Source organism: Centropristis striata, chromosome 21, assembly GCF_030273125.1.
Source record: "Centropristis striata isolate RG_2023a ecotype Rhode Island chromosome 21, C.striata_1.0, whole genome shotgun sequence".
Lineage (NCBI taxonomy): Eukaryota > Metazoa > Chordata > Actinopteri > Perciformes > Serranidae > Centropristis > Centropristis striata.
The window spans coordinates 9,528,082-9,554,026 of record NC_081537.1 but is presented as its reverse complement, the minus strand read 5'-3'; the positions used below and the strand labels follow the sequence as shown (position 1 = coordinate 9,554,026).

Here is a 25,945-nt window from a genome sequence, read left to right as displayed (position 1 = left end):
ACTTTACAGCACACGTCGTTATATCTATGCTATAGTGGCCAAATCAGGTACTATCCACACTAATTTCACTTTCAAAAGTTCTCAAAATAAAAGAGTGCTTCCCTAGGATGAGTAACTCAACCTTTAAAACACCATGAAAAGGCCAGAAAACAAAGAAATGTTTTGAACACCCATGCATAGAAATAAATGTGCCCATGACACCATAAAATCACCTTCACAAAACACCTTCTTCTTCAGGATTTAAATTTCTTCAATTTGTTTCAACTGTACCACTTTTAAAACAACTAAAATTATCAATAACCACTCTTTCTCAGAGGTCCCACAACATGTAGCAGAATAAGGGGTTTATTGAGCAGCTGAATGAAAATAAATAATTGCACCTTTACATCCAGGTGTACAAGACACACTCAAATGTCAACACACACACACACACACACACACACACACACACACATTCTACCACTTGTACTCCGCACCAAAACATAGTACAGCAGTGGTTGAGTAAATCAAGTTTTGACAGTCTGTAGAGGGCTGAGATCTTAAAGGCTCAGGTCTTGTCCGACTCAGAGAAATGAACTGTGACTTCTGCGCTCTGAAGCCGACTGATCTGTCTTCTCAGCTGCATGATCTCTTCCTCCTGCTCTTCAACCCTTCTCTGCAAACCATTGATTACCTGAAAAGGAAAAACAATGCTTGAAATTGGTTACATTTTAGGAACTGTACTGTAGTTGCAGGTCTTATAAAGCCTTGTTGGAGCAGACAGAGAGCACTTTCACAAGCAGCATAGCCACACATACAGTTAAACAAAAGCTGAACATTACATGTAATCCTAAAAAGGAATTAACACTTGGCTCAGACAGTTACATATTTTGTAGATTTTAGATAATCCCAAATAATTTTTAGCACAAAAAGTCATAAGGGTGTTCATCATTTTTTCAGCTGAAATATATCAATTTATCCCGACATACTATGTCTTTACTGCAGAAGAGTTCACTCTGTAGAAGTTCGCTGGCCGTGGGCCGAACATCGGGCTCTGTACTCGTCAGCTTCGTGATGTATTTAGTTAGAACTGGCCATCTCTGGCAGAACGATTCTGGGATTTTCCCCTCTCTCAGGTCCCCAAGGGTCCGGACCCGCTCCATCTCTGTCCCAAAGGGCTGGAAGAGCTCGAGAGACAGCACTCCGATGCTGTACATGTCTGACTGGGAGAGCAACAATACAATTAAATTTACTGACTGACAGCTGTTAAAAATGTCATAAGGGACAGTGATGGAGATTAGAGATAAAATGACAAAGCTGATACAAGATTTTTTTTTTTTTAAATAGCATGAAAATGTGTAATTTTACATGAAAAAAAGTCTGAATTCATCATAATTAACTTCACATGAATATGTTACCTTTGAATCATATTTGGAGGCCTTCAGTTGTTCAGGTGCAGCATATACAAATGTGCCAACACCTGTAGTGTGTGAGGAATCTGCAAAATACACCGAAATGTGACTTTAAGGCAAATAGCACCATCTTTTGGTGATTATGTGAATTACTGAGTCATAAAACTCAAACAAGCTAATAGGTAACAGTACTGGGAGAGATGGTGCTTTTATGGCCTTCCATTATGATGTCCCCGCAGGCCAGTCCAAAGTCTCCAATCCGAACATGGCAGTCATGACCATGGAGGAAAATGTTCCTTGGCTGTGGAAAAATAAACAAAGACAATGCAATTAGTTCCATACATCAGTGGGTGTAAAAGATGCAGATATCCAGGGTATTGGAACGGAAGATGACAGTATTTTAAACAACAAACAAGATATACAACAATGTTGGGATTTTTTATAAAGAAGAGATGATTTATAAAAATCCAGCTGCTCTACGCCAATTAACTTCACATTTGTACATATTGCTTCTACTGTTTATATATGTATTTAAAATAAAATATTGTTTGTATGTTGACTTTTTCTACTCTTCATATTTTCTATTTATGCTGCTGTTTTTTTACTCAAAGTACTTGTTTTCTTTAATATATATTTATATTTAGTACTTTTTTCTTTTGCATCAATACACTACAATACATTCATTGTATGTGAAAACCTACTTGGCAATAAAAATGATTCTGATTCTGATCATTCAAAGGACCCATATTGTAAAAAGTGAGATTTTCCATGCCTTTTTTTATTGTTAAGCAGGCCTGGGTGCTTTACAAATACTGTAAAAATCTATCAAAAGACACAATACACAGAAAAATGCACACATCACTAAAATGAGATGTTTTAAACATTATAGCACGTAAACCTAAAATTTACATGCAACCTTAAATACCATATGTATAAACTTGAAAATGGGCACAATAAGTCTCCATTAAAACAGGAACTGGTAAGCATGTGATCTTCTGCAGAGTTTCAAGTCACCTTTTCCTTAAAATTAAAACACTGATGTGCTACGAGCATTGAAACAACCTGTAAACTACTCAGAGGGTGTCACCGGTCCCCGTAAGTGGCCCCCGCACGCCACCGAAAGTTATCAGTAGTGACAGGGAGGCCTCACATCAAACTTAGACGTGCAACTCTGAAACCCACAAGATGAAAACACCAAAAACAGGAAACAGAAGTAGCATAGAAATCCTTCCCTCCTCAGAGAGCCAAATTAACTGACAAATTTGTGATTGGTGCTTGCATGGACAAACCGGAATAACCACAATTTACTCAGCACACATCTTTCAAGTCTAAATACAGACAGCAGTGAAGCTGAGATGTTTCGAGATGACTTGGTGGAAGAGAGCAGAGACCGCGAGGACAGGAGCGGTAACATTGTAAAGTTCCTCAACAATGATTTCTATACGGCAATTATGGATGAAGACTTGGGACGGATAAAGGACATGTCGAAGAAGTACGGGAGCAACTGTCTCTGCGAGATACCAAGCAGTGCACTTGTAGAAGTTTCCTGCAAGGTAAATGCAACACTGACTTTGACTTTTTTTTAAAATTACTCATGAGAATTATAACATGTTAAATGTAGGAATCACACTATCAAATGGACGCAAAGATAGCCTGTTATATGTTTTAACATCACAAGTCAAATTAAAATGAACATGGGTGTAGACTGTGATAACCACAAGAAGCTCATTACTCACAATTGTCACGTGTTTATGCTTTGATGTATTATCTAATTTCCAAAATTAAAAGAAAAAAGGAGGAAATTCATGCAGGTTTACGCTGCAACACATTTGTGTTTTCCAGTATTCCAGTTTGACTTGTCTTATCTTGTCTTGCCTCAGGGTCCTGCTGTTCTTCCCCTTCATCTCGCTGCCTCTCACAGAAAAGTAAAGAGCATGCAGAGCCTACTTTCAACAGGGGCGGACCCAGAAATGAGGTCTGGATAAACACACCCGAACAAGGATGCACACAAACATCAAACATCATGCCCGTCTGTACTGCGTTTTGATATCAGCCTCTCATAGAACAAAAATAAGGAACTCAGATCGAGTTGCCGGATAAACGAATTCCACCTGAGGTAGCTTTGTGAATTTCCTAAAACAGAGCGTAAGGTCATCTGAGGTGACTTGACAACTTCCGCTTATAACTGAACTCAGAGTTACAGCCAGAATAATGACACGCACCTCACTGCTTCCTTTTATAGCCAATAAAAAAGCAGACAGCTCTCCAAATGCACGACTTTTAATGTGTCTACCTCTGTCACAGGGACCAGCTTGGTCGGACCACTCTGCACTTGGTGATAGCCGGATGGACGGCCATCCGGACTACTCGGCTGAAACCAGGTTCCAAGTTCCAGCATGCAGTGATCGGCACGCATATGCAGTCAGAGGCGTGTCTCCGGCTCCTCTGTGAGCAGGGTGTTAACGTTAATGCAGAGGTGAAAAATCGATCTTGAGCTCTTTTGTACTTATTTTGGCTCGTATCTTTAAGATTAACGGGCGGAGTAAAAAATATGAATTAAGTCAGATGACGGGGAATATGGAGATTTTTTTTTTAAATCACAATAATTTGGTATTTTAAAAAAGAGTCACTTTTTAAACTATGGGAGCTTTAAATGTAAAAATGTCTGATGAATAGATTAAATTATAAAAATATTTTTAAAGATCCTAAAGAATGCAAATACAATAGTTATAAGATAACCTTATTAGACCCACAATGAGGAAAATCAATTCTTCTGCTGTTAGGTGCCTTGCTCAAGGGCACCTCAGTCCTTGACCTGTCAGACCTGGGATTTGAACCAGTGACCCTCTAGTTACAGGCCCGATTCTCTAACCTCTAACCTCACAGACTGCCCCTACATAGAACGGTTTTTAGCTTTGGTCATTTTAAATATCATTTTAACTTATTTATTTATCCTGTCTGTTATCTGTATTTTTAATTTGTATTTCTGTACTGTTTGTAAATGTACACTACTGGTCAAAAGTTTTAGAACACACCAACTTTTCCAGAATTTAATTGAAAATTATGCAGTTTAATGTCTCAGTGTACTCTGAAATTAATGCACATTTGCAACATTTATAATTCTTTATTGAGCATTATAGTGTTTTGAAAGTAAAAAAAAGATTCAAAATCACATTTTATGTTGGACTAAAGGACTAAAAAAAGACACATAATGATAAAAAAAGACACCAAAAGACACAAAATGACTAAAAAAAGACACAAAATGACAAAAAAAAAGACACAAAATGACTTACAAAGACATGAAAAGAATTCAAAAATGGACAAAATAGCCCAAGACTCCATAGAGTTAAGTTGTTAACCCATTTCTTGTTCCCTGAAAAAGGCCTACTTGTATAATTCTGAAATGTACATTATTTTTCCGTTTTGGTTAAGCTTACCTTTTTTATTTACCTCTGGCAGTTCAACACTTACCTTTGTACCCTTTAAAGCTGTTCATTTGACTTGAACTGCTTGAATTTCAATAAAAAGCTGGAAAAATTGGGGTGTTCTACAACTCTTGACCGGTAGTGTACTCGTCGTCACTGTAAATGAAGGAAACCTCAGTGCCTTATGCGTTTACAATTCCTTTTATATTGTTTTGCCACAGTTGTGTTTCTTGTGCTTCCTCTGCAGGTGGAGGGGAGTCACCACACCGCTCTCCATCTGTCAGTCCACTACGTGGCTCTGTCTGCTGTCCAGACTCTGGCCAGCTATGGTGCTGATGTTAATGCTGTGGATGACAGTGGGATGACACCCCTGCATATGGCTGCTGGGATCCTCCATAAGGACATTATGGTCAGCTTGATCAAGAATGGAGCAGATATCAATGTGGTTTGTATTCTTCCTGTGTTTTTTTTTCCAATGTGTGCATTATGTATGTATGTCACATCTTTCCTACTTCAAGTACATTCTTGACTGTTTTCAAGATTTCCCATGCCTTTTTTTATTATTAAGCAGGCCTGGGTGCTATGTAAATACTGTAAAAATCTATCAAAAGACACAATATTTATATTTAGTACTTTTTTTCTTTTGCATCAATACACTACAATACATTCATTGTATGTGAAAACCTACTTGGCTATAAAAATGATTCTGATTCTGATCATTCAAAGGACCCATATTGTAAAAAGTGAGATTTTCCATGTCTTTTTTTATTATTAAGCAGGCCTGGGTGCTATGTAAATACTGTAAAAATCTATCAAAAGACACAATACACAGAAAAATGCACACATCACTAAAATTAGATGTTTTAAACATTATAGCATCTCACAGAAAAGTAAAGAGCATGCAGAGCCTACTTTCAACAGGGGCGGACCCAGAAATGAGGTCTGGATAAACACACCCGAACAAGGCACACAAACATCAAACATCATGCCCGTCTGTACTTTTCAAGGGGGTGAGGCACTCTGGGAACACTCCTCTGCACCTCGCTGCTGTGGCAATGACTATGAAGAGCACTAAAACCCTGGAGGACACTAGCTGCATCTCTGAGCTGCTTGAGCTGGGGGCCGATGTCGACGCGGAGAACAAAGCCGGACTGACACCTCTACAGGAGGCGTGCAGCATGGGCAACAATCACCTGGTGGACCTGCTGCTCAGGTATGGAGCCGACATCAACCAGTTCACCAACAACAGGGAGAACTGTCTGTTCCTGTTCCTGAACTACAGGCATAATGTTAAAAACAGCTCCCTGCTGGTGAAACTCCTCAGTCTGACCTCCACACTCACTGTCTACAACCACAGAGGCCACCTGCCCTCCACCTTGATGCAACCATGTTTTTCCAAACAGAGAGACCAGCTACTGGAGCTCTCTCAGCAGCCAAAGAGACTACAGGATATTTGCAAGAGTTACATTTATCTAAAACACGTCCAAGACAAAAGAGAAGAGTTGAGAAAAATCCTGCCTGAGAAGATATATGACTTTGTATTCAATCAGTGGGAAAATTTACACAACATTTGCTTTGTGACAGAAGCTGAGCAGGACTCTGTTAATGATTTACTTCCTACTATAATCTGACACTCGTGCTGTACCAAATGTCTTTTTTCTTTTGTTTTTTAATTTGAAGCTTCTATTGGGGTTTCCGAATGAAGCTGCAAATGTCTGCAGTCATATTTATTACCTTAAGAAAAAAATCCTCATCAGATTAAATGAGTTACTCTTTTTTTATTAAATCAATTAAATTTAATTTATGGTGTTGTTACATTGCTGCTAGACCACCCCGTTAATACAGGAGCATGCATCAGTAAAAATGTTGTTTTTAAAGACTAAAAGCCAACAAATATTGACAACTGTAATATATTTAGTGCTCAAATTGATAAACTTATTTTTAAACTTAGTATTTGTAAAAATACTTCAACACTCTCTGTTTTTATTTTCATTTTACACAGCATTCCAACTTTAATGGAATCGGGGGAATCTATATTTCTCCAGGAGGAAAAAAAAGAGAAATAAATAAGGAAATATGTTCTGAATTGGTTTTTCAAAAGATACAACCAGTTTATAACGCATCTTATAGATTATGTAAACAGAATATACAACTCAGGAGACTTTAAACTTTAAAAAAAAAGTTTCATTTTAATGTTGTTAAAATAATTAAAAAGATATACCAGTGTGCAATGTGAGGCATCACTTTATACTTTAAACTTATTTCCTTGTTGAAAAAAAGGTATTTTACTTATTATTTATTTATTTATTGTCTTTTTTACTATTGGTGGTTTCTTGTGTTCACAATATCAGCCACTTGGAATGGACAGGAAAAAAAACAAATAATAATGTATTTTATTCAATGTTTTTGATATGAGTGTATTTAAACTAGTATTACTACTACTACTAAAAATAATATTTTTGATATGTTATGTATATTTTTGTGAATGTAGCGTCAAATCATTATTTGGTAAAGCCATAATTGATGCAATGCGATGCAAAATACATGTGACTGCAAAAAAATTAGCATTTAGCTACAGAAAAAACCACAAACATTTGCTTATCAAATAAATCTATGAAAGCACCTTACCTTCAGGTCTCTGTGCATGATTCCCCTGGAGTGAATGTACTCCACCCCTTCAAGTATTTTCCTCAGCATGCTGAGTGTGTGTTCAGTATCAACACCTGCATAAGGACCTGGAAACACAAAAGTAGAAAACATTAACATTTCCAAAAAACTATTTAATGTACTTTTAGGTATAATCTGTAATGGAACAACATATTTTTGTACAGTACTGTAGGTGTTCAACACTTACATCTTGATGTTTGTTCCTCTCTGGGCTTGCTGTTTCTCTCAGAGATCCAGTCCTTCAGTGAGCGCTCACACAGCTGCATCTGGATGTAGAGCATCAGGTGGAACTGCACCTGCAAACACAGACGACCCATAACTGACCAAGGTTATAATAGTTTTGTATTTTTCATTAGTTGTAGTTTTAATTTCGTTGTGAATTTTTGTTTTCAAATTCAGTTAGTTTTAGTTAGTTTTTAGAGTGAGTTTGCTAGTTTTAGTTTAGTTTTTATTTTTTGAAAATGCTTAGCTTTAGTTTAGTTTTTATTAGTTTTAGTTTATTGTAATGGGCTATGTGTTGGGTGCCAGATTCAAAGAGGTCATAATAAATTTTGCCTTTATTACCTTTGGTTTATCATCTCTGCCCCAATAAGGTTATTAACTCTTACAGTTCTGGGTGTTTTGAATTTTGGTTGGAGTGTAGACATCCCAGTCTCAGTAAACATATTTACCATGTGTTGCATGTTCAAATAGAAACACTGAATTATGAATGAAAAAAGTTGACAAAAACGAAAACTAAGGACATTTTCACTATAATTTTAGTTAGTTTTAGTTAGTTTTGTAACCACACAATACAGTTTCAGTTAGTTATCGTTTTTTTAAAAACACTAGTTTTTATTTTTATTTCAGTTAACGAAAATCTTTTTTCAATTCTAGTTTTCGTTATTTCGTTAGTTTTTGTTAACTATAATAACCTTGTAACTGACCACTTTACATGATTTTCAAGTGCACATTTCACTCTAACGTTTTAAATTGTTTGTTTTAATTACCTCTTTCGAAGGCTTTGTTGTTTGTTTGTCAGCCCACTGTTGAAACTCCTTGTCGACGTAGGAGTTGTTGTTCAATTCGATGCTACTCCTGCTGGACTCCTCCTCTAACAGCACTGAGCTGTCCCACCCCGTGGCGGGACATTTGGAGCTCTTCGGGGGACCTCGCTGTCCCAGGAACACACAGGGGACATAGTTCTTGGGAAGCCGCCGCATGGTCTTGGGACACACCACCTGGCCCGCCTCTTTGGTTGGAACTAAAGCTTTGACGGACTCAGCATCTCCAGGTGGTTCTTTGTCACTTGTATCTGTCGGTGCCTGACTGAGGCTTTGAAAAACGATGGAGGAGCTGGCGCTGTTGCTGTCAGGGCTTTCATCAGAGCTAAGAATGAAGGAGCCGAGATAATTTTAGTGTTGCTGGACGACAGTACAATTAAATACTGTAAATAATGTTTGCCAATATAAAAAAGTCCATAATACATTTAAAATAATGGTAACACTTTACAATAACCATCTAAATGATGTTTATAGATGGCTTATAGACAATTATTAACCATTTACAAAGTGCTATACATATTTAATCTTTAAATGTTTTCAGCCAATTTCTTAATATGAATCATTTCAAGATCATTAACATACTTAATGGTGTTAAAATGTGATAATGAGTGCAACTAAAAATATTAATAAACTATTAATTATAATCTTAATTGTCTGTTAATGGTAAAGTAACTATAAACTTACATTAATATACCATCTATTTGCCATTTATAAATGATTTAGTTAGTTAAACATTAATACAAGTATGTATTTACCATTCTAAAAGGCCTATATAGTGGAGCGGCTAAGTGCTCATTTTTGCCAGAATCTTTCAGTTTATGATACAAGCGTGAAAATTGGCATGAACACTCTCCATGGGTCACTTGACAAGAAAATTGTCCGAGACATTTAAAATTTTAAGATGGCGGCCATTTTTCAAGATGACCGACACCTAAGTGGAGCAGTTAAGTGATATAATGGTTTATTTGGTGATACAAGCATAAAAATTGGCATGAGCAGTCTCTGTTGGTCACTTGACAATAACCCACCCACAGTTACTTGAAATTCCAAGATGGCGGCCATTTTTCAAGATGGCCGACACCTTAGTGGAGCAATTGAATGATATAATGGTTTATTTGGTGATACAAGCATAAAAATTGGCCTGAGCAGTCTCCATGGGTCACTTATCAAGAAAATTGTCCGAGACATTTGAAAGTGTAAGATGGCGGCCATTTTTCAAGATGGCCGACACCTTAGTGGAGCAATTGAATGATATAATGGTTTATTTGGTGATACAAGCATAAAAATTGGCATGAGCAGTATCTGTGGGTCACTTCACAATAACCCACCCACAGTTACTTGAAATTCCAAGATGGCGGCCATTTTCAAGATGGCCGACACCTTAGTGGAGCAATTGAATGATATAATGGTTTATTTGGTGATACAAGCATAAAAATTGGCATGAGCAGTATCTGTAGGTCACTTGACAATAAGCAACGCACAGTTACTTGAAATTCCAAGATAGCGGCCATTTTTCAAGATGGCCGACACCTTAGTGGAGCAGTTAAGTGATACAATGGTTTATTGGGTCATATACGCATAAAAACTGGCATGAGCAGTATCTGTGGGTCACTTGACAATAAGCCAGCCACAGCTACTTGAAATTTCAAGGCGGCAATTTTTTTTTTCAGGATGACTGCCGCCTGCCATGTGGGCCTTTAAATTACAATAGGCCACCCACAGTTACTTGGGTTGACAAAAAACACTCCCAGCCACTTGAAATTTCTATTTTCAAGATGGCTGCCCCCTGGATCCTCAAAAGATAAATTTTCTCAGAGAAATGTATTGGGTTTTAGATTATTCTGGAAAACAAGTTTTAACACATCATAATACAGTTGTTTTGATTTGTTGATCATAGACAGATTAGACAAGGGTGAGTATCTGCACTACCAGGGCACACTGGTGATATATGACTGCTGTTAAACTCAGAGTGGGGTTCAGTGTCAGCCAATTGTAAAGTTAGTCAAAGAAGAGACGACAACTCTCTGAGTAGTTTTAGTTAACCGGGTTGTGTACAGATCGTATAGGGTAAAAATGGCATTGGATGAACAATTGGACTAAGTGTAGGGTTAAGGCATGAACTTAGTTGTATCCCATACATCAAAGTGCTTATTAAAAAGTGGTAAAAGGCTAAACCCTTGGCCTCTGCCTTTGAATTTGCTGCAGACATTGCAGAAGCAATCATAACAGTTGAGAAAACAAACAGCAGGACACCAAGATCATACTGGTTATGATACCATTGCCACAAATGTTCCATAATTTCATAAAATAAATGCTCTGCCTATCTTACGTAGTCCAACCCGACTAGATGAAGGTGATGGCATAGAAAGCACATTGACAAGAAACAGAGCAAAATATCATTCAAGCTGTAAACTTATGTTCAACAACACACAGCTGGAAAGGGCACAAAAAAAGGCATCCACTGCTGCTAAAGACACTGAAGATACCAAAGATATCCATTTCAGAGGTCAAGAAGATCCCAGACTTCTTATGAGGCTGGATATGTGTGGGGACAGGCATTGAACAGACACCCACAAATGCCGAGCCCGTCCGATTGGGGATGGGTTAAACAGGACAAGGAGTGGAAAGTCTTCTGGACTCCACTTCCACCTATTGCGGAGAGTTGTTGGGAGTTGACAAAATGTGGGTGCACCAAGGCTTGTACTGGAAAGTGTAAGTGCTACAGATATGGACTCAGTTGCCCCTGCTAGAACTTTTTTGCTTGTTTCTTTTGCCAGTGTTATTCCTTGTTGTCCTTTGTGTTTTCAAGTGTAGGCCTATGGCTCGGCTTCCCCTCGCCACATCGGCGCATTATGTTCTATTTTGTCACCAGCCTATTACTGTGACATGTTCAGTTTTTACTTTGTAGCATTGCTTTCACATTTTCAGTTTAGTTCCCTAGTATAGTTTCAGATACTGTTTGTCATGGTTCCGTGTCAGCCAGAGCTGCTGTTGCCTCTGGATCTGTCATTATTGCCATTCAGTATTAACCATTGCTCAATTATTATTTTGGAGCACTGTCCGTTCAGCACCACAACTGTGTTTCCCCACCGCTTAGTATTTATTTGGCATGTTTAATGGCAGTAGTAATGGCAGTAGTAATGGTTAGTTATAAAAAAAGTAATTAAAAAAAGTATATACAAAAGCCCTCATGGTAAGGGAGCATGTGTACCTCGGTGAACCCGGAGAGCTACGCCGGTGGGAGGGAACTCCTGTCAGGTTTTACCAAACTGGACAGGTCGTGGGCAAGGATTCAGACAAAGCACAGTCAAACAACCTCTCTTGAGGAACCCAATACATTTCTATGAGAAAATTCATAATTTAAAGGCCCACATGGCAGGCGGCAGTCATCCTGAAAAAAAAAATTGCCGCCTTGAAATTTCAAGTAGCTGTGGCTGGCTTATTGTCAAGTGACCCACAGATACTGCTCATGCCAGTTTTTATGCGTATATGACCCAATAAACCATTGTATCACTTAACTGCTCCACTAAGGTGTCGGCCATCTTGAAAAATGGCTGCTATCTTGGAATTTCAAGTAACTGTGCGTTGCTTATTGTCAAGTGACCTACAGATACTGCTCATGCCAATTTTTATGCTTGTATCACCAAATAAACCATTATATCATTCAATTGCTCCACTAAGGTGTCGGCCATCTTGAAAATGGCCGCCATCTTGGAATTTCAAGTAACTGTGGGTGGGTTATTGTGAAGTGACCCACAGATACTGCTCATGCCAATTTTTATGCTTGTATCACCAAATAAACCATTATATAATTTAATTGCTCCACTAAGGTGTCGGCCATCTTGAAAAATGGCCACCATCTTACACTTTCAAATGTCTCGGACAATTTTCTTGATAAGTGACCCATGGAGACTGCTCAGGCCAATTTTTATGCTTGTATCACCAAATAAACCATTATATCATTCAATTGCTCCACTAAGGTGTCGGCCATCTTGAAAAATGGCCGCCATCTTGGAATTTCAAGTAACTGTGGGTGGGTTATTGTCAAGTGACCAACAGAGACTGCTCATGCCAATTTTTATGCTTGTATCACCAAATAAACCATTATATCACTTAACTGCTCCACTTAGGTGTCGGCCATCTTGAAAAATGGCCGCCATCTTAAAATTTTAAATGTCTCGGACAATTTTCTTGTCAAGTGACCCATGGAGAGTGTTCATGCCAATTTTCACGCTTGTATCATAAACTGAAAGATTATATCACTTAGCCGCTCCACTAATATACGGTTTATAAATGATGATTAAACATTAATAAACTATCTGTTTACCATTTATAAATGATGGTTATTGTAAAGTGTTACCAAAATAATTTGCCACAAGGTGAAAATATTAAAGTATGCTGGATAAAGATTTAGGATGTCCTACTACATCCAGTCGCAAATTTGCAGTATGCAAGCCACCATGCTTTTCTGACTATTCTTACCCACAATCCAAAGCATATTTTTGAGGCCAAAGGTCAGGATGCCTTTGCCTTGCAAAATGTGTTTTTTACCCCCGCACCGTGTCATACCATACCAAACAAAGCAAAAGGTAAACAAAAGAGAAAATAGAGGCAGAAGGTAGGGTCACCCCACACTTATTGTGTATACGTCCCGATTGAGAAGGACTATTTTGTAGTCTATACATTGTTTTTGGTTTTAGGAAAATCCTTAATAGTATACATTTAAGCATCTGTAAACACAATAAATAATACTAGGGCTACAACTAATCGTACGTGTCTTGTTGTCCAGGTGACTCCAGTGCAGGCAGGACAGGCTCAGGATCTGTGGCAGAAATGTTTTTCCACATTAAGACTCCCTTATGTTAAGAACGCTCAATGTTATTGTTCAGTTAACCAAGTGGAGAGTAACTTCTCTCATTTTTATCCCAACAAAATTGTTGCAGAGCAGCAGGTAAATACTCACGTGTTGCAGGCTGAACATGTTCCATCCATGCAGTGTGGTAGCCGACAACATTTACATGCAGCAGGCTGGACAACACTTTGACCTCCCTGAGGACCTAGAGCCAAACAAAATAATGTTATTTTACCTCTATATATGGGCATAAAGAGGCGTAGAAATGATAAAACACTAATGGCCCACCTTCATGCAGTCATCCTTTGAGACTTGTTTGATGAGAATTTTCTTCACAGCATAATATTGTCCATCTAGTTTGTTTTTAACCTACAAGAAGATAACAAACGTAACATTATTGTGTTGCTCAAATCAACCTTTGCTTTGGAGGAGTTAGTTAAAAAAATAACAGGGAGTAGAACAGTGTGAAATACCTTAAAGACATTTCCATATGATCCTTTTCCGAGTCGAACCATTTCTTCAAATTCACTGACATACCGGGATGTCTGTGCTTGAAACAGTCCCTCTTTAGGTCTGTGGGAAGCAAAAACCAGCATCTCATTCACAGTTCTTAAATATTCCACTGAAGCAACTCGACATTAATTGCTACACAAAGTACAACCTACCTTACAGCAGGATTGTGTGTGTTTGTGCCAAGACTTTGTCCCTGAAATATGAGATGAGAGTAAACAAAGTTATCACACTGTGGATATGATAATAATTAACACAAGGTTTTACCATTTAATACACTGCTGAAGCATTGCCCAGTTTACAAAACTATACATTTGCTGCTTTCATCAAAACTCCTATTGACAAATCTGTTGTCAAGATTATTAAATGTGATTACTCAATGAATTTATGTATTTATTGAACTTGTCTTTTTACATTGGCCTTTCTTGAACTTTAAATATAAGTCAACAGCAATATAAATTATATATATACATATACACATATACATTTAAATAAATAATTATTAGAAAAATGTCAAATAAAAATGTGAATTATGTTGTTACATTGTGCACTTTCACAACCTACTGAAAAAAATTAAACATATATCCAATATATAAAAATAATAACTAAAAATGCATGAGAACAAAATAAATTAGATCAAATATGTTGTAGTGTGCTGCCACAACCCACTGAAAACTCTTAAACATACAGTATATTCAATCTTTTGGTAAATTATATTAAACATATTCCAGTTAGTAACCACTGTTAAGGAGAGGGGTGCGCTGGATTTATAACACAACAAAAAATGAGAGCATCATCGTCAAACAGAATGCGTCAAAACAATTATTTTATCTTGATTCTCTTGTTTTTATTATTGTCGAAAGCCAAAATCATAATTAAATATAAAATTTGATTGATCATCCACCTGTAATCCCAGTCCCAAACAGCTTAATTACTAGTACTACAAAATCCCAGAGTGTGAATCATGGTGAGAGGTCCAGGTACCTGTGGATAGAGCGAGGAGCTGGCGGCATGAAGCAGCTCAGTGAAGGCTCGGTTGTGCTGCAGTCTGACTGTGCTGAACTCATCACTTATGGCCAAAGGTGAGAGGAGATTCAAAGCAGCTAAACGCTGGCCAATGACTGTCAGAAGAAACAACAAAATCATCTCTAACTCAATTTGGAATAAATAATAAAAAAAACTTCATATACACTACCGGTCAAAAGTTTTAGAACACCCCAATTTTTCCAGTTTTTTATTGAAATTCAAGCAGTTCAAGTCAAATCAACAACTTGAAAGGGTACAAAGGTAAGTGGTGAACTGCCAGAGGTAAATAAAAAAAGGTAAGCTTGACCAAAACTGAAAAATAATGTACATTTCAGAATTATACAAGTAGGCCTTTTTTCAGGGAACAAGAAGTGGGTTAACAACTTAACTCTATGGAGTCTTGGGCTATTTTGACCATTTTTGAATTCTTTTCATGTCTTTGTAAGTCATTTTGTGTCTTTTTTTGGTCATTTTGTGTCTTTTTTTAGTCATTTTGTGTCTTTTGGTGTCTTTTTTGTCATTTTGTGTCTTTTTTTAGTCATTTTGTGTCTTTTTTTAGTCCTTTAGTCCAACATAAAATGTGATTTTTAATCTTTTTTTTTCTTTCAAAACACTATCATGCTCAATAAAGAATTTTAAATGTTGCAAATGTGCATAATTAATCATTAATTTCAGAGTACACTCAGACATTAAACTGCATCATTTTCATTTTCACCATCAAGTTGGTGTGTTCTAAAACTTTTCACCAGTAGTGTAGGTGTAAAAACAGCTTTAAATTCCAGCACAACATCTCTTTCATACCTTTAAACAGCGTACGTGAGCGCGCTGGGTTGCTCTCGTAGACGAAGCACAGGTGCTCCAGCAGAGAGCCCAGGAGAAGGTGGTTGGGGATTGCTGAGGCAAACTCTTGAATGGATGGGTACTGTCTACCAGCCATCAACACCTCACGGTTATTATCTGTGTCGGATGCTGAGAATACAAAATGAATAATTTATGATGAAATAATTCACTGTGTTGCCATTATTCTAGATTCTGTTCTTATGGAACAAAAAAACTGTTGAAATTATATCTGACTTTGCTTGACTTCTATGAAACTCCAATACACATATAACCACAATAATTTTTCACTGTTGTCTTACCTTCTTCAAAAACTTTTGCTATCATTTCAACGATGTTTCTGTCTCCTAGGTCCATATTTTTCTGTATAAAACCACTTTTGGCGCGATATTAAGCACTAAGAGCTGTATTAATGATTATCCTGTTCACCTCCAAAGCAAAAATGAGCTCATCTTGTTTATACATAAGGGGGCGTGTACAGCAGCAATGCTTATCTGCCTGGTGCAGCGGACAGCAGCCTCCTCCACCTACTATACTCACACACTGACTATGAACGAGACACTTGGTCTCTGTGCCAGAATGGAAAGAAGGGGCTGTTGCATCTGTACCCCAAGTCTTTGTTCTCATTTCATCATACAGCAGGATGTGTGGAGGGGCATGTCCAGACTTGTTCTGAAGCGGAAATGAAACTGAATGCAAATTTGATTTGATTTTACATCATAGTGAGGTCACTAGACCCATGAAAACCTTTTCCTCAACTGCAAGTTTGTATAAGATTCTGGGTAAAGTGGTATTCCACCAAATGTATACAAAAAGGTCAATTTACTCTTTGTTAGGTACGACTGGGCAATATGGCCAAAATCTTCCATCCCAATATAGGTCATGTCATATCTAAATAACAATATAAATATGTGTATCAGGATATTTATTAGTTATTATCTGATCATTTAATAAATAAAGTGTATATAAAATAACCACATGGTAAAGTCAATATTTTCATACTTTAAAACATGGAGTCTGTGGTCCATTGCTGCATTCCAGCAACAAATTTCTTTCCAAAACAACAGTACATCTTGGGTTGGCTTTAAACCTCTGACCCAGGGAAGAGGGGCCAATGCTGAATGTTGTGTTTACAAACTGCACCCAACAAATACAAACAATCCTGCTCATTGTGCCTTTAACAGAAAGTGCCATAAGGTTTTGTCATGAGTTAAACCAAATGTTGCAATGCATACTTAAAAAATAACAGTTTTCAAAGCTGGAGTAATGGTAGTAATGGTAACTACAGTACTAGAAGTGTTATAGTACTACTACTACTATAATAACTCCTCAACTACACTCCTGCCTGCTTACAAAAGCAACACAGATTTAACCTATTATAAGACGTTTTATTATGGCACCACTGTGTCAGGTAATGTGTGATAACCGCCACTAAAGGCGGGTCAACAAGGATCAGTGTAACAGATGGACTGTATATAAATAAGGTGTAACAGAAACATAACCGGAAGAAGAAAGCAGCTTACTGTCAAACAAGACTTCATCGTCCTCTTCGCTTGCCAAACTTAGCAGGCTAACGCTACTCTCCACCTCATGTTTTATGATGGGTTTATGGTTTTGGAGGATCAAAAGGTTCCCGCTACTCCCAGAACCTTCTTCTGACCTCAAGAGTCCGTTGTTGGATGTTGAACTGAACATTTTTGTATCTAAAAAAATGATGACTTGACAGAATAAAGTACTTATTTCAAAAGGCTGCTTGACTCACAACAGCTACTTTTCATATCAGTAGAAAGCTGCGTCAAAGTACTCGTAAAATCCTTCTTCACCGAGTGTTTACATGGTATGAATCTCTCAGAAGAGACGGTAAAAGAATCTCCGACCAGTGCCATACGGTCTACCAAGTCCACAGACGGCCATGATCCAACAGCCGTACAGGGACCGTCTGACAATGGATGTGCGTAACTTACAACAATGTTCACTTAAAAAGTTTGCCCCAAAATGCCGGTGGAATATGAAAAGGGGTGTTGTTTAAAAATAAAATTGTAAGAGTGTAGCTTTAAATTACTGACAATCTTTCTTTCACAAAAAGCGATTTATTCGTTTTTTACTGTATGAGGTAAATGCACACACGTCCTAACATCTCGTACGGTCACAGATTCCGGTGCTATTGGTGATGAAATGCTGCAAAATCTGAGGCAACGGCTTTGATAAAGCTTATTGACGTAAAATTATATTTATTTTTTGACACTGTTATCACTATTGTGTCTATTTTGAGACGACGCTGTTTTTACACACTCAACAGTTTATATTATTGTTTTTAAAAGTCAAGCTGCGGGATTTTGCGCACGTGTGAAGCTCGTGAACATCCTGCGCAGTGCGCGCGGTACAACTTCATTTTTGTGTTTATACGTTTATACAGCATGTTGTTGTGAAGCAGGCTGCACACATAGACTGTATAACTTGAACTAACAGTTTATCACTAACAAACTAGAACATTTGCATAATGGTACCATGTTAGCTGGAGTCTTTCCTTACTCTGTTTCATGTCATATTTTGAATGAATTCCTCCTGAAGCTTTTCAGTCCTCGAAGATGTCTGATGCTTGGTAAGTTAGCTATCAAATAATTTTAAATAATATTTAATACCTTGCAAATATATGTTTTTATCATGAAAAACTCAACGCGAGACGCTTATTACATCTTAGGTCCTGCCCTTATAGTTGTCACATAGGTTTACAGGAACCTGAACCACACTTCACTGACACATTTGCCGATTTATGTATCATTATGTATCTATTTACAGTCTAAAGAAACAAACGTGCTGACATGAATGATGCGGATGCAATCTACAATTCGGCATCACATCCAACTCTGCAACTACTTTTGACTTTAGTAGAACTTAACTTATAGTTAATTAAATATGTTGCTGCTGCATACATTAAGCAGAATATTAAGTGTAACATTATGTCACTGAGTACTGGTTTTCTTCCCAGCAGCTCTGAACCTGCAGGAGCAATCAAGGCCATTGACAAGCACTCAGTGCATCAAATCTGCTCAGGACAGGTGGTGCTGACTTTGGCCACTGCTGTCAAAGAGTTGGTGGAAAACAGCATCGATGCAGGAGCCACCAACGTTGGTTAGTATTGATGAACACAGTATTTTAAAAAGCCTAAACATCATACTAAAGTATTGATAACCCACCTAACACTCATGAGAGCTACAACTTTGAATGCTGACGAAATAATGAGGTGACAAGGACAAATGACAAAATGACCTAGTGCAAAAAAGATACTGATTAAGCAAATATGTGCAGAAATTTAAATATCGTGCTTCTGTTCCAGATGTGAGGCTGAAGGAGTGTGGAGTTGAACTTGTCGAAGTGTCGGACAATGGCAAAGGAGTAGAAGAGGCCAATTTTGAAGGACTGAGTAAGTGTCAGCTTTGTTTATCTCCACCCTGTTAGTAAGTCTGTTTGGTTAACCCATTGAGGCCTAAAACGCCTGTAAAACCTCTGGGCGATTTTAAAATAAGCCCCTAAAACCTGAAGTTTTTCTGGAAATTCAACAGAAGTGTCAACGCTTCTACTAAATAATAGATTTTTCAGCCTCTGTAGCAGATAGAAATGAAATTCAAGAAGTATTTGAGAGCTTATACAAATACTACAAAACAACGTATCCGCTTTCCAGGCTTCAGTGGGTTAAGTGAAACCTTCTTTCTATTCTGCAGCATTGAAGCATCACACGTCAAAGCTGCGAGATTTCTCTGACCTCATCCATGTGGAAACATTTGGCTTCAGAGGTGAAGCCCTCAGCTCTTTATGTGCTCTGAGGTAAAACACTAACACCGCTACATTCATACAGCACTATTTACTCATCACCTCATCCTATAAAACCTCCACTGACCCCTTTGCTTCAGTGACCTGAGTGTGGTGACTTGCCACGAGTCCAGCCAGGTGGGAACCAAGCTGGTGTTTGACACCAAAGGCCACCTAGTGCAGCAGTCACCTCACCCCCGGCAGCAAGGCACCACAGTCAGTCTGCAGCAACTCTTCTACACCCTGCCTGTTCGACACAAGGAGTTTACACGCAATATTAAGAAGGTCAGCGTGTAAACGAGCACTTAGTTCTTGGCAGCCATTGGTTTCCATTCATCAATTACATTTAAGTGTCTTGCAATGTCTTTACGCTAACCACTTGGGATAAGTTATTGTTTTTTTGTGTATTTATTTTTATTGTTTTCATAACAGAAAAATATATACAAATTATATATACAAATTAGAGATAATTGGTGGAGCTACACAGAACAATATATGTTTTTTTTTTGACAGAGTTTTTGACATTAGACAAACAAAACAAGGGTATAACATAAATGGCACAGCAACAGAATAGCACTAATTCAGTTTTTAGACATTAAATCAAGAAAAGGTTGCCATATTTTAAAAAAGATATCCTCTTTAGTAGATATGATGTACCTGATTTTCTCCAAGTGTAATACATTTCCCAGCTCTCTCGGGATAAGTTATTGTTAAGTTAAAACTAAAGAGCGGTTTTATAATTGCATGACAGAGAGGTGGTACATTCATTATGTAATTCATCCAGGTGTGTTATCATTTCATCGTGCAATATAAATATTTTTTTGTGTTCAAGTGTTGAGTCTGTCTTTATTGTTCCTAATTTTATATTTTATCATTGTTTAAAGTGTTAACACATTTTTCTATTTCTTGTTTTTCTTTACTGTTATTTTATTGGTGCTTCTTTCTATTTTTGCTTTACACTTTTTGCTACTGTAACACTGTAAATGTCCCTGCTGTGGGTCTAATAAAGGAATATCTTGTTTTATAATGTAATCCAGCATTTCATTGTTCTGTATTTTCAGGAGTATGCCAAAATGATCCATGTCCTGCAGTCCTACTGTGTCATCTCTACTGGAGTGCGGATCACCTGCTCCAACCAGAATGGGCAAGGAAAGCGCAGCACCGTCCTCAGCACCAGTGGCAGCCAGAGTATGAGAGACAGCATCGGGGCCATTTTTGGACCAAAACAGGTTGGAACGCTTTTCTTCACTCTGCTGTTTATTTACAATCTGCAGAAGCTGTCAGTCTGACCATATCACTGCTGTGAGGTAACAATTTAAATTCTCCAAGATGCTGCTTAATACCAAATTAAACACTTTTCTTCTATCTGTATGATCATTGTTTAGTTCATTTAATGAGTCTAATTGTTATTTAAGCCAAAAGCAAATAGTTTAGAATAAAATTTCCTCTACCCTTCAAAATGTATGATGTCTTATTTTAAGTAAAATATGCAATCATACGCTAATATTACATTTTTTCCTGTGTGGTTGCAGCTACAGAGTCTTCTGCCTTTTCAGCAAGTGTCTCCTGCAGAAAATATTATAGAAGAATACGGACTCAAAGACGCAGATCTACCCAAACAGCTTTTTTCGTGAGTGACAATATTGCCTGTAAATCCTGTGAATTCTTTCACTGCAACCAAAGCAGTTAAAAAAAAAAAAACAACTTAAACTCTGTTTTGGCAGCATCACAGGGTTCTTGTCACGAGGAGACCACGGTGTTGGGAGAAGTGCTACAGACAGGCAGTTCTTTTTCATCAACAACAGACCATGTGACCCGGTTAAGGTAATTCAAGTTTAAGTCCCCCTAATTAGCATTTAGAAGCAGCCTACAAACATCACTGCTGCAGAATTGTGGCAAAACCTTTACTCACAATTATTTTTGGTGAATGATGAGATCATGATTATTTAACACAATTACACAATTTTGAAATATCATGCATTTAATAAATTATTTCTTCTTTTTTAAATGTTACCTTTTAGTAATATTCTGGAACTTTAAATATAGTTCAGCTGAAAGAAACATAAAGATAAATAAATAATAATATAATTATAATAAGACACAATACTATAAAAGTTATCTTGTATAAAAATGTATTATAATAATACATATAAATAACATAATAATATTATCTTGTTTTTATAAATGTTTGAAGCCAAGATCATAATTAAATGTAATTAATTAATTAGCAGATATAAGGTCAATTTAAGTGTTTATTAATGTACAGTATTTGTTAAAAAAATATTTTCTAAAAGTCTCTCATGATGACACATTCTTTATTATCACAATTAATATTCACATTATTTTTCTTTTTTTTTTTATTTGCAGGTGACCAAACTTGTGAATGAAGTGTATCATATGTACAACAGACATCAATACCCATTTGTCGCCTTGAACATAGCTGTCGCCTCTGGTAATAAAATTGCTGAGAAGCTATTTGTGAAACACACTGCTGACTTTCTGTACTAAATGATCGTTTCTGTGGTGATATTTCAGAGTGTGTGGATGTGAACGTGACTCCAGACAAACGACAGATTTTCCTTCAGGAAGAGAAACTCTTGTTGGCTATTCTAAAGAGCTCTCTCATCAACATGTATGAAGCCGGCGTCAATAAGATCAGCCTGAACTACACACCCTTACCCAGCATCAGTAAGAACACATGTTTAGATTATTATATTGATATTATAGTAAAGTAATATCACTGAGGGATATTCAAGTGCTTTGCTTCTGTCTGTCTCTTGTCTCTAGACACAAAGTCTGCATCTGAGATCTGTCAGGTTGTCCCGTCTAACGAGGACATGCCAGAACCTCTAGAGGACATGGAACAAAAGACACAGAGCCCAAAGTCGTCCCTGAACTTGGCCGGCCTAAAAGCTGCTTTTTCAAGTCATCACAGCTCCAGTTTTGTGCACAAGTCGAGTCTGGCAAAAGGTGCTAAAAGTGGTCCAACGCAGAAAACGATGCAGTCTTTTTTTAAGGACACGATCAAACCTCTAACCTGCAACCCAAGTGTAACATCTCCAGTAAAACCCACAAGAGATCTGGCTGAATGCTCCCCGGTGGGAAAATCTGTGCTAGATGGATTTAGATACGGGAGGACGGTATGCAGTGATTCAGGCTCTAAGAAAGATGTCACTATGTCAACACCAGATGTCCAGGGTTCTGTCCTGGAGTCTCCTGACAGTGTGAAAGACGAAACATTGGAAGAAATGCCAGACAATAGTCACACTGTTCCTGAACAGCCAGAGTTACAGACTGAGCCATCCACAGAGGAGAGTACTGTGAGTCCAGATGCTAAGAGAGCCAGGAAAGAGAATTTCCTAGGAAACGACAACCCCAACTCTTCTTCAAAATCCTCTTTGAAGATGGTGGATGCTCCAGTCTGCCTACAGAAGAGGACAGTGCCCCTCCAGTTCTCTTTACAAGAGCTGGTGGGGAGGGTGAAGAGGTTGCAGGACCTGCAGAAACAGAGGGTCGGTGATGATGCGCGCTATCGGCGCTTCAGGGCCAAGATCAACCCCGGAGACAACCAAAGCGCAGAGGAAGAGCTCAAGAAAGAGATCAGGTGGGGTTTTACTCCTGTAGATAAAGCTGAACTTGCGAGAATATGGTCCCATATTGTAAAAAATGAGTTTTCCACATGTTTTTTGCACTACAAAGCAGTTCTAAGTGCTGTATAGATACTGTGAAAGTATCAAAACTCTGAAGAGAGCCTTTAAACAAGCCGTCAGGACTTCCCTAAGGTTGTGATGTCAACTACAGCTGCAACAGTTAACGTTAGTCAAGTAATTACTAAATCTATCTCCAGAAAAATAATCTGCAACTATTTTGATAATAGATCAATCATTAAAGTCATTTTTAATGCAAAAATGGCAGAAAATGCAGTTTTGAGGCCATTTAAAGTGGAGATTTCCTGCTTTTTCTCTGTTTTATATCACATTAAACTGTATACCTTTGGGATTTGAACTGACAAAACAAGACATTTGGACTGGGGTGGACATTTTTCACTGTTCTGACATTTTATAGGCCTAACAATGAATCACGAAAATAATCGGTGGGTTAATTTCTAGTGAAAATCTGTAGGTAGATGGGCTTAAAAAGACAGGTGCACAAACAAAAAGTTTCAGACAGTAGGTATATAGGTATAGAATATAGTTATATTTGGACAGACATGATGAGTGGGGTTTTTTAATGTTAAATTATATAAACATGTTCTAGAAGAAGTATAAACATGAAATGAGTTAAAAAGTCCACTTTAAGTTGTTATTTGCTGTACAGAACAGAAAAGTGCATATGTTCTCCTTTATCCCTGCAGTAAAGACATGTTTAAAGAGATGGAGATCATCGGTCAGTTTAACCTGGGCTTCATTATCACCAAATTCAACTCGGACATCTTCATGATCGACCAGCACGCCACAGATGAGAAATACAACTTTGAGATGCTGCAGCAGCACACTGCGCTGCAAGGACAGAAACTCATTGCGTATGAATCTTTATCAGTTGATTAATTTCGCCTTATGTTGTTTGTGAATTACCTTTTTCCTGATGTTTTTGTTTGTTGCTTTTTGTTTGCAGCCCACAGAAGCTTCACCTCACGGCTGTCAGTGAAAATGTACTCATAGAGAACATTGAGATTTTCCGAAAGAATGGCTTTGAATTTCTTGTTGATGAGGACGGTAAAAGAGCTGATTTTATCTTAAGTTCACAGCAATTATTTTGATGGTTACAAATACTGAACTAACCTTTTTTATTGTGACTGCAGCTCAGGCGATGGAGAGGGTTAAGCTGGTATCTCTGCCCACCAGTAAAAACTGGACGTTCGGCCCAGCGGACATCGAAGAGCTGATCTTCATGTTGAGTGACAGCCCGGGGGTCATGTGTCGACCGTCCCGCGTACGGCAGATGTTTGCCTCTCGAGCGTGTCGAAAATCTGTGAGTTCATACCGATCATAAACAGACTCTTTTAAGTAACTTTTAATGTTTACACCAACCATTTTTACGCTTCAGATGACTAAGTAGACATGTACAGTACAGGCCAAAAGTTTGGACACACCTTCTCATTCAATGTTTTTCCTTTATTTTCATGACTACTGACATTGTAAATTCATCAAAACTATTAATGAACACATGTGGAATTATGTACTTAACAAAAAAGTGTGAAATAACTGAAAACATGTCTTATATTCTAGTAAGCAAAGGGTGGTTACTTTGAGGAATCTAAAATACAAGACATGTTTTCAGTTATTTCACACTTTTTTTGTTAAGTACATAATTCCATATGTGTTTATTCATAGTGTTGATGCCTTCAGTGAGAATCTACAATGTAAATAGTCATGAAAATAAAGAAAACGCATTGAATGAGATGGGTGTGTCCAAACTTTTGGCCTGTACTGTACATACCTCTGCAAGTTATTGTAATATTGTACTGAAATTAGTGAAAAGAAATAGCTGCATGGAAAATCAAATAATATAGATACAACAAATCTAAGACTTAAAGATTTGATAGTAGTGTGAAGTGGTCAGATTTATATTAATCTAAAAACACTGATATTCCTTTTTAAATATCTACAATAGAACCACTTGTTTGTCGGTGTTATAGGCTAATTGAATAACTTTACTATTTTCCTGATACATTATGTATTGTTTTGTTTATGTCCATCTTCAGGTAATGATCGGCACTGCTCTCAGTGTCAGTGAGATGAAGAAGCTTGTGGTTCACATGGGGGAGATCGAGCATCCTTGGAACTGTCCTCACGGCAGGCCCACCATGAGACACCTCGCTAACCTGGACATCATCTCTCAAGACTGACCATGTCAAGGAGGAAGTTGTTGAAAAATCCTACTTAACACTGGCTTCATATAACTGAAATGCACATTGGTTCCACTTGTTATTTCGGTTTTAACATCCCCTGCATACGAAGAAGACTGAGTCCAAACCATAGCTACTGTATTTTTGTATGATTCAGCTGCTTGTTATTGACTTGTTAGTGTGTTTTTCTTAATATCTGTTAAGATAGTATGTTCTGATTTTATTGTATTTTGCATCACAATATTTTTTTATATTCTAACACCCAATTAATTGGGTTAATAAACAAGATATGTCACTTTGTGTTATCTGTATTGGCAATTTAGATATTTCAGCCACTTAGCCATTACTTTTAGCCAGCAACTTCAACTGCATATTACTTGGTTAACTTTTTTAGCCATTTATCAATACTTTGAGTAAGCCAACGATTTGAACAATACATTTAGAATAACTTTTTGGTAGCTGTTTAGACTCTGCTGCTCGCCTGCTAACTTTTTCACACTGAATTGCAGCACATTGTGTTCAAGTTACAGCTAACT

The 25,945-nt window shown here is 37.5% G+C and overlaps 2 protein-coding genes across 4 annotated transcripts; one reads left to right on the top strand and one right to left on the bottom strand.

The window, feature by feature from the left end:
* Positions 1–423: 423 nt before the first annotated feature.
* Positions 424–17,806, bottom strand: eif2ak1 (eukaryotic translation initiation factor 2-alpha kinase 1). Of its 2 annotated transcripts, none has more exons than XM_059324384.1 (15): positions 17,275–17,806; positions 15,716–15,883; positions 14,873–15,009; positions 14,044–14,084; positions 13,852–13,951; positions 13,667–13,747; positions 13,490–13,583; positions 13,300–13,348; positions 8,473–8,851; positions 7,671–7,779; positions 7,445–7,551; positions 1,584–1,692; positions 1,398–1,477; positions 969–1,202; positions 424–673 (listed from the first exon to the last, which is right to left on the bottom strand). In XM_059324384.1, exons 1-15 carry the CDS (start codon positions 17,444–17,446, stop codon positions 548–550), a joined length of 1,986 nt encoding a protein of 661 aa, XP_059180367.1. In that variant the 5' UTR covers positions 17,447–17,806; the 3' UTR covers positions 424–547. The 2 variants fall into 2 exon arrangements, with proteins under 2 accessions (XP_059180367.1, XP_059180368.1); XM_059324385.1 differs by lacking the exon at positions 17,275–17,806 and adding an exon at positions 16,054–16,128.
* A 98-nt stretch (positions 17,807–17,904) lies between these two features.
* Positions 17,905–25,704, top strand: pms2 (PMS1 homolog 2, mismatch repair system component). Of its 2 annotated transcripts, none has more exons than XM_059324382.1 (15): positions 17,905–18,353; positions 18,741–18,883; positions 19,089–19,175; positions 19,474–19,576; positions 19,663–19,846; positions 20,623–20,790; positions 21,094–21,191; positions 21,286–21,385; positions 21,929–22,013; positions 22,097–22,249; positions 22,349–23,165; positions 23,916–24,083; positions 24,176–24,276; positions 24,363–24,532; positions 25,266–25,704. In XM_059324382.1, exons 1-15 carry the CDS (start codon positions 18,340–18,342, stop codon positions 25,407–25,409), a joined length of 2,535 nt encoding a protein of 844 aa, XP_059180365.1. In that variant the 5' UTR covers positions 17,905–18,339; the 3' UTR covers positions 25,410–25,704. The 2 variants fall into 2 exon arrangements, with proteins under 2 accessions (XP_059180365.1, XP_059180366.1); XM_059324383.1 differs by having other exon boundaries at positions 17,906–18,353; positions 18,744–18,883.
* Positions 25,705–25,945: the final 241 nt, after the last annotated feature.

Coding starts and splice junctions, on each gene's coding strand:
- eif2ak1 (XM_059324384.1), bottom strand. CDS start 17,446: ATGTTCAGTTCAACATCCAACAACGGACTCTTGAGGTCAGAAGAAGGT. Junction 13,584..13,666: donor CAAAGGATGACTGCATGAAG/GTGGGCCATTAG, acceptor GTTTGGCTCTAG/GTCCTCAGGGAGGTCAAAGT. Junction 1,478..1,583: donor TAAAAGCACCATCTCTCCCA/GTACTGTTACCT, acceptor TGTATTTTGCAG/ATTCCTCACACACTACAGGT.
- pms2 (XM_059324382.1), top strand. Junction 19,176..19,473: donor GGCCAATTTTGAAGGACTGA/GTAAGTGTCAGC, acceptor TCTATTCTGCAG/CATTGAAGCATCACACGTCA. Junction 24,084..24,175: donor CAAGGACAGAAACTCATTGC/GTATGAATCTTT, acceptor TTTTGTTTGCAG/CCCACAGAAGCTTCACCTCA.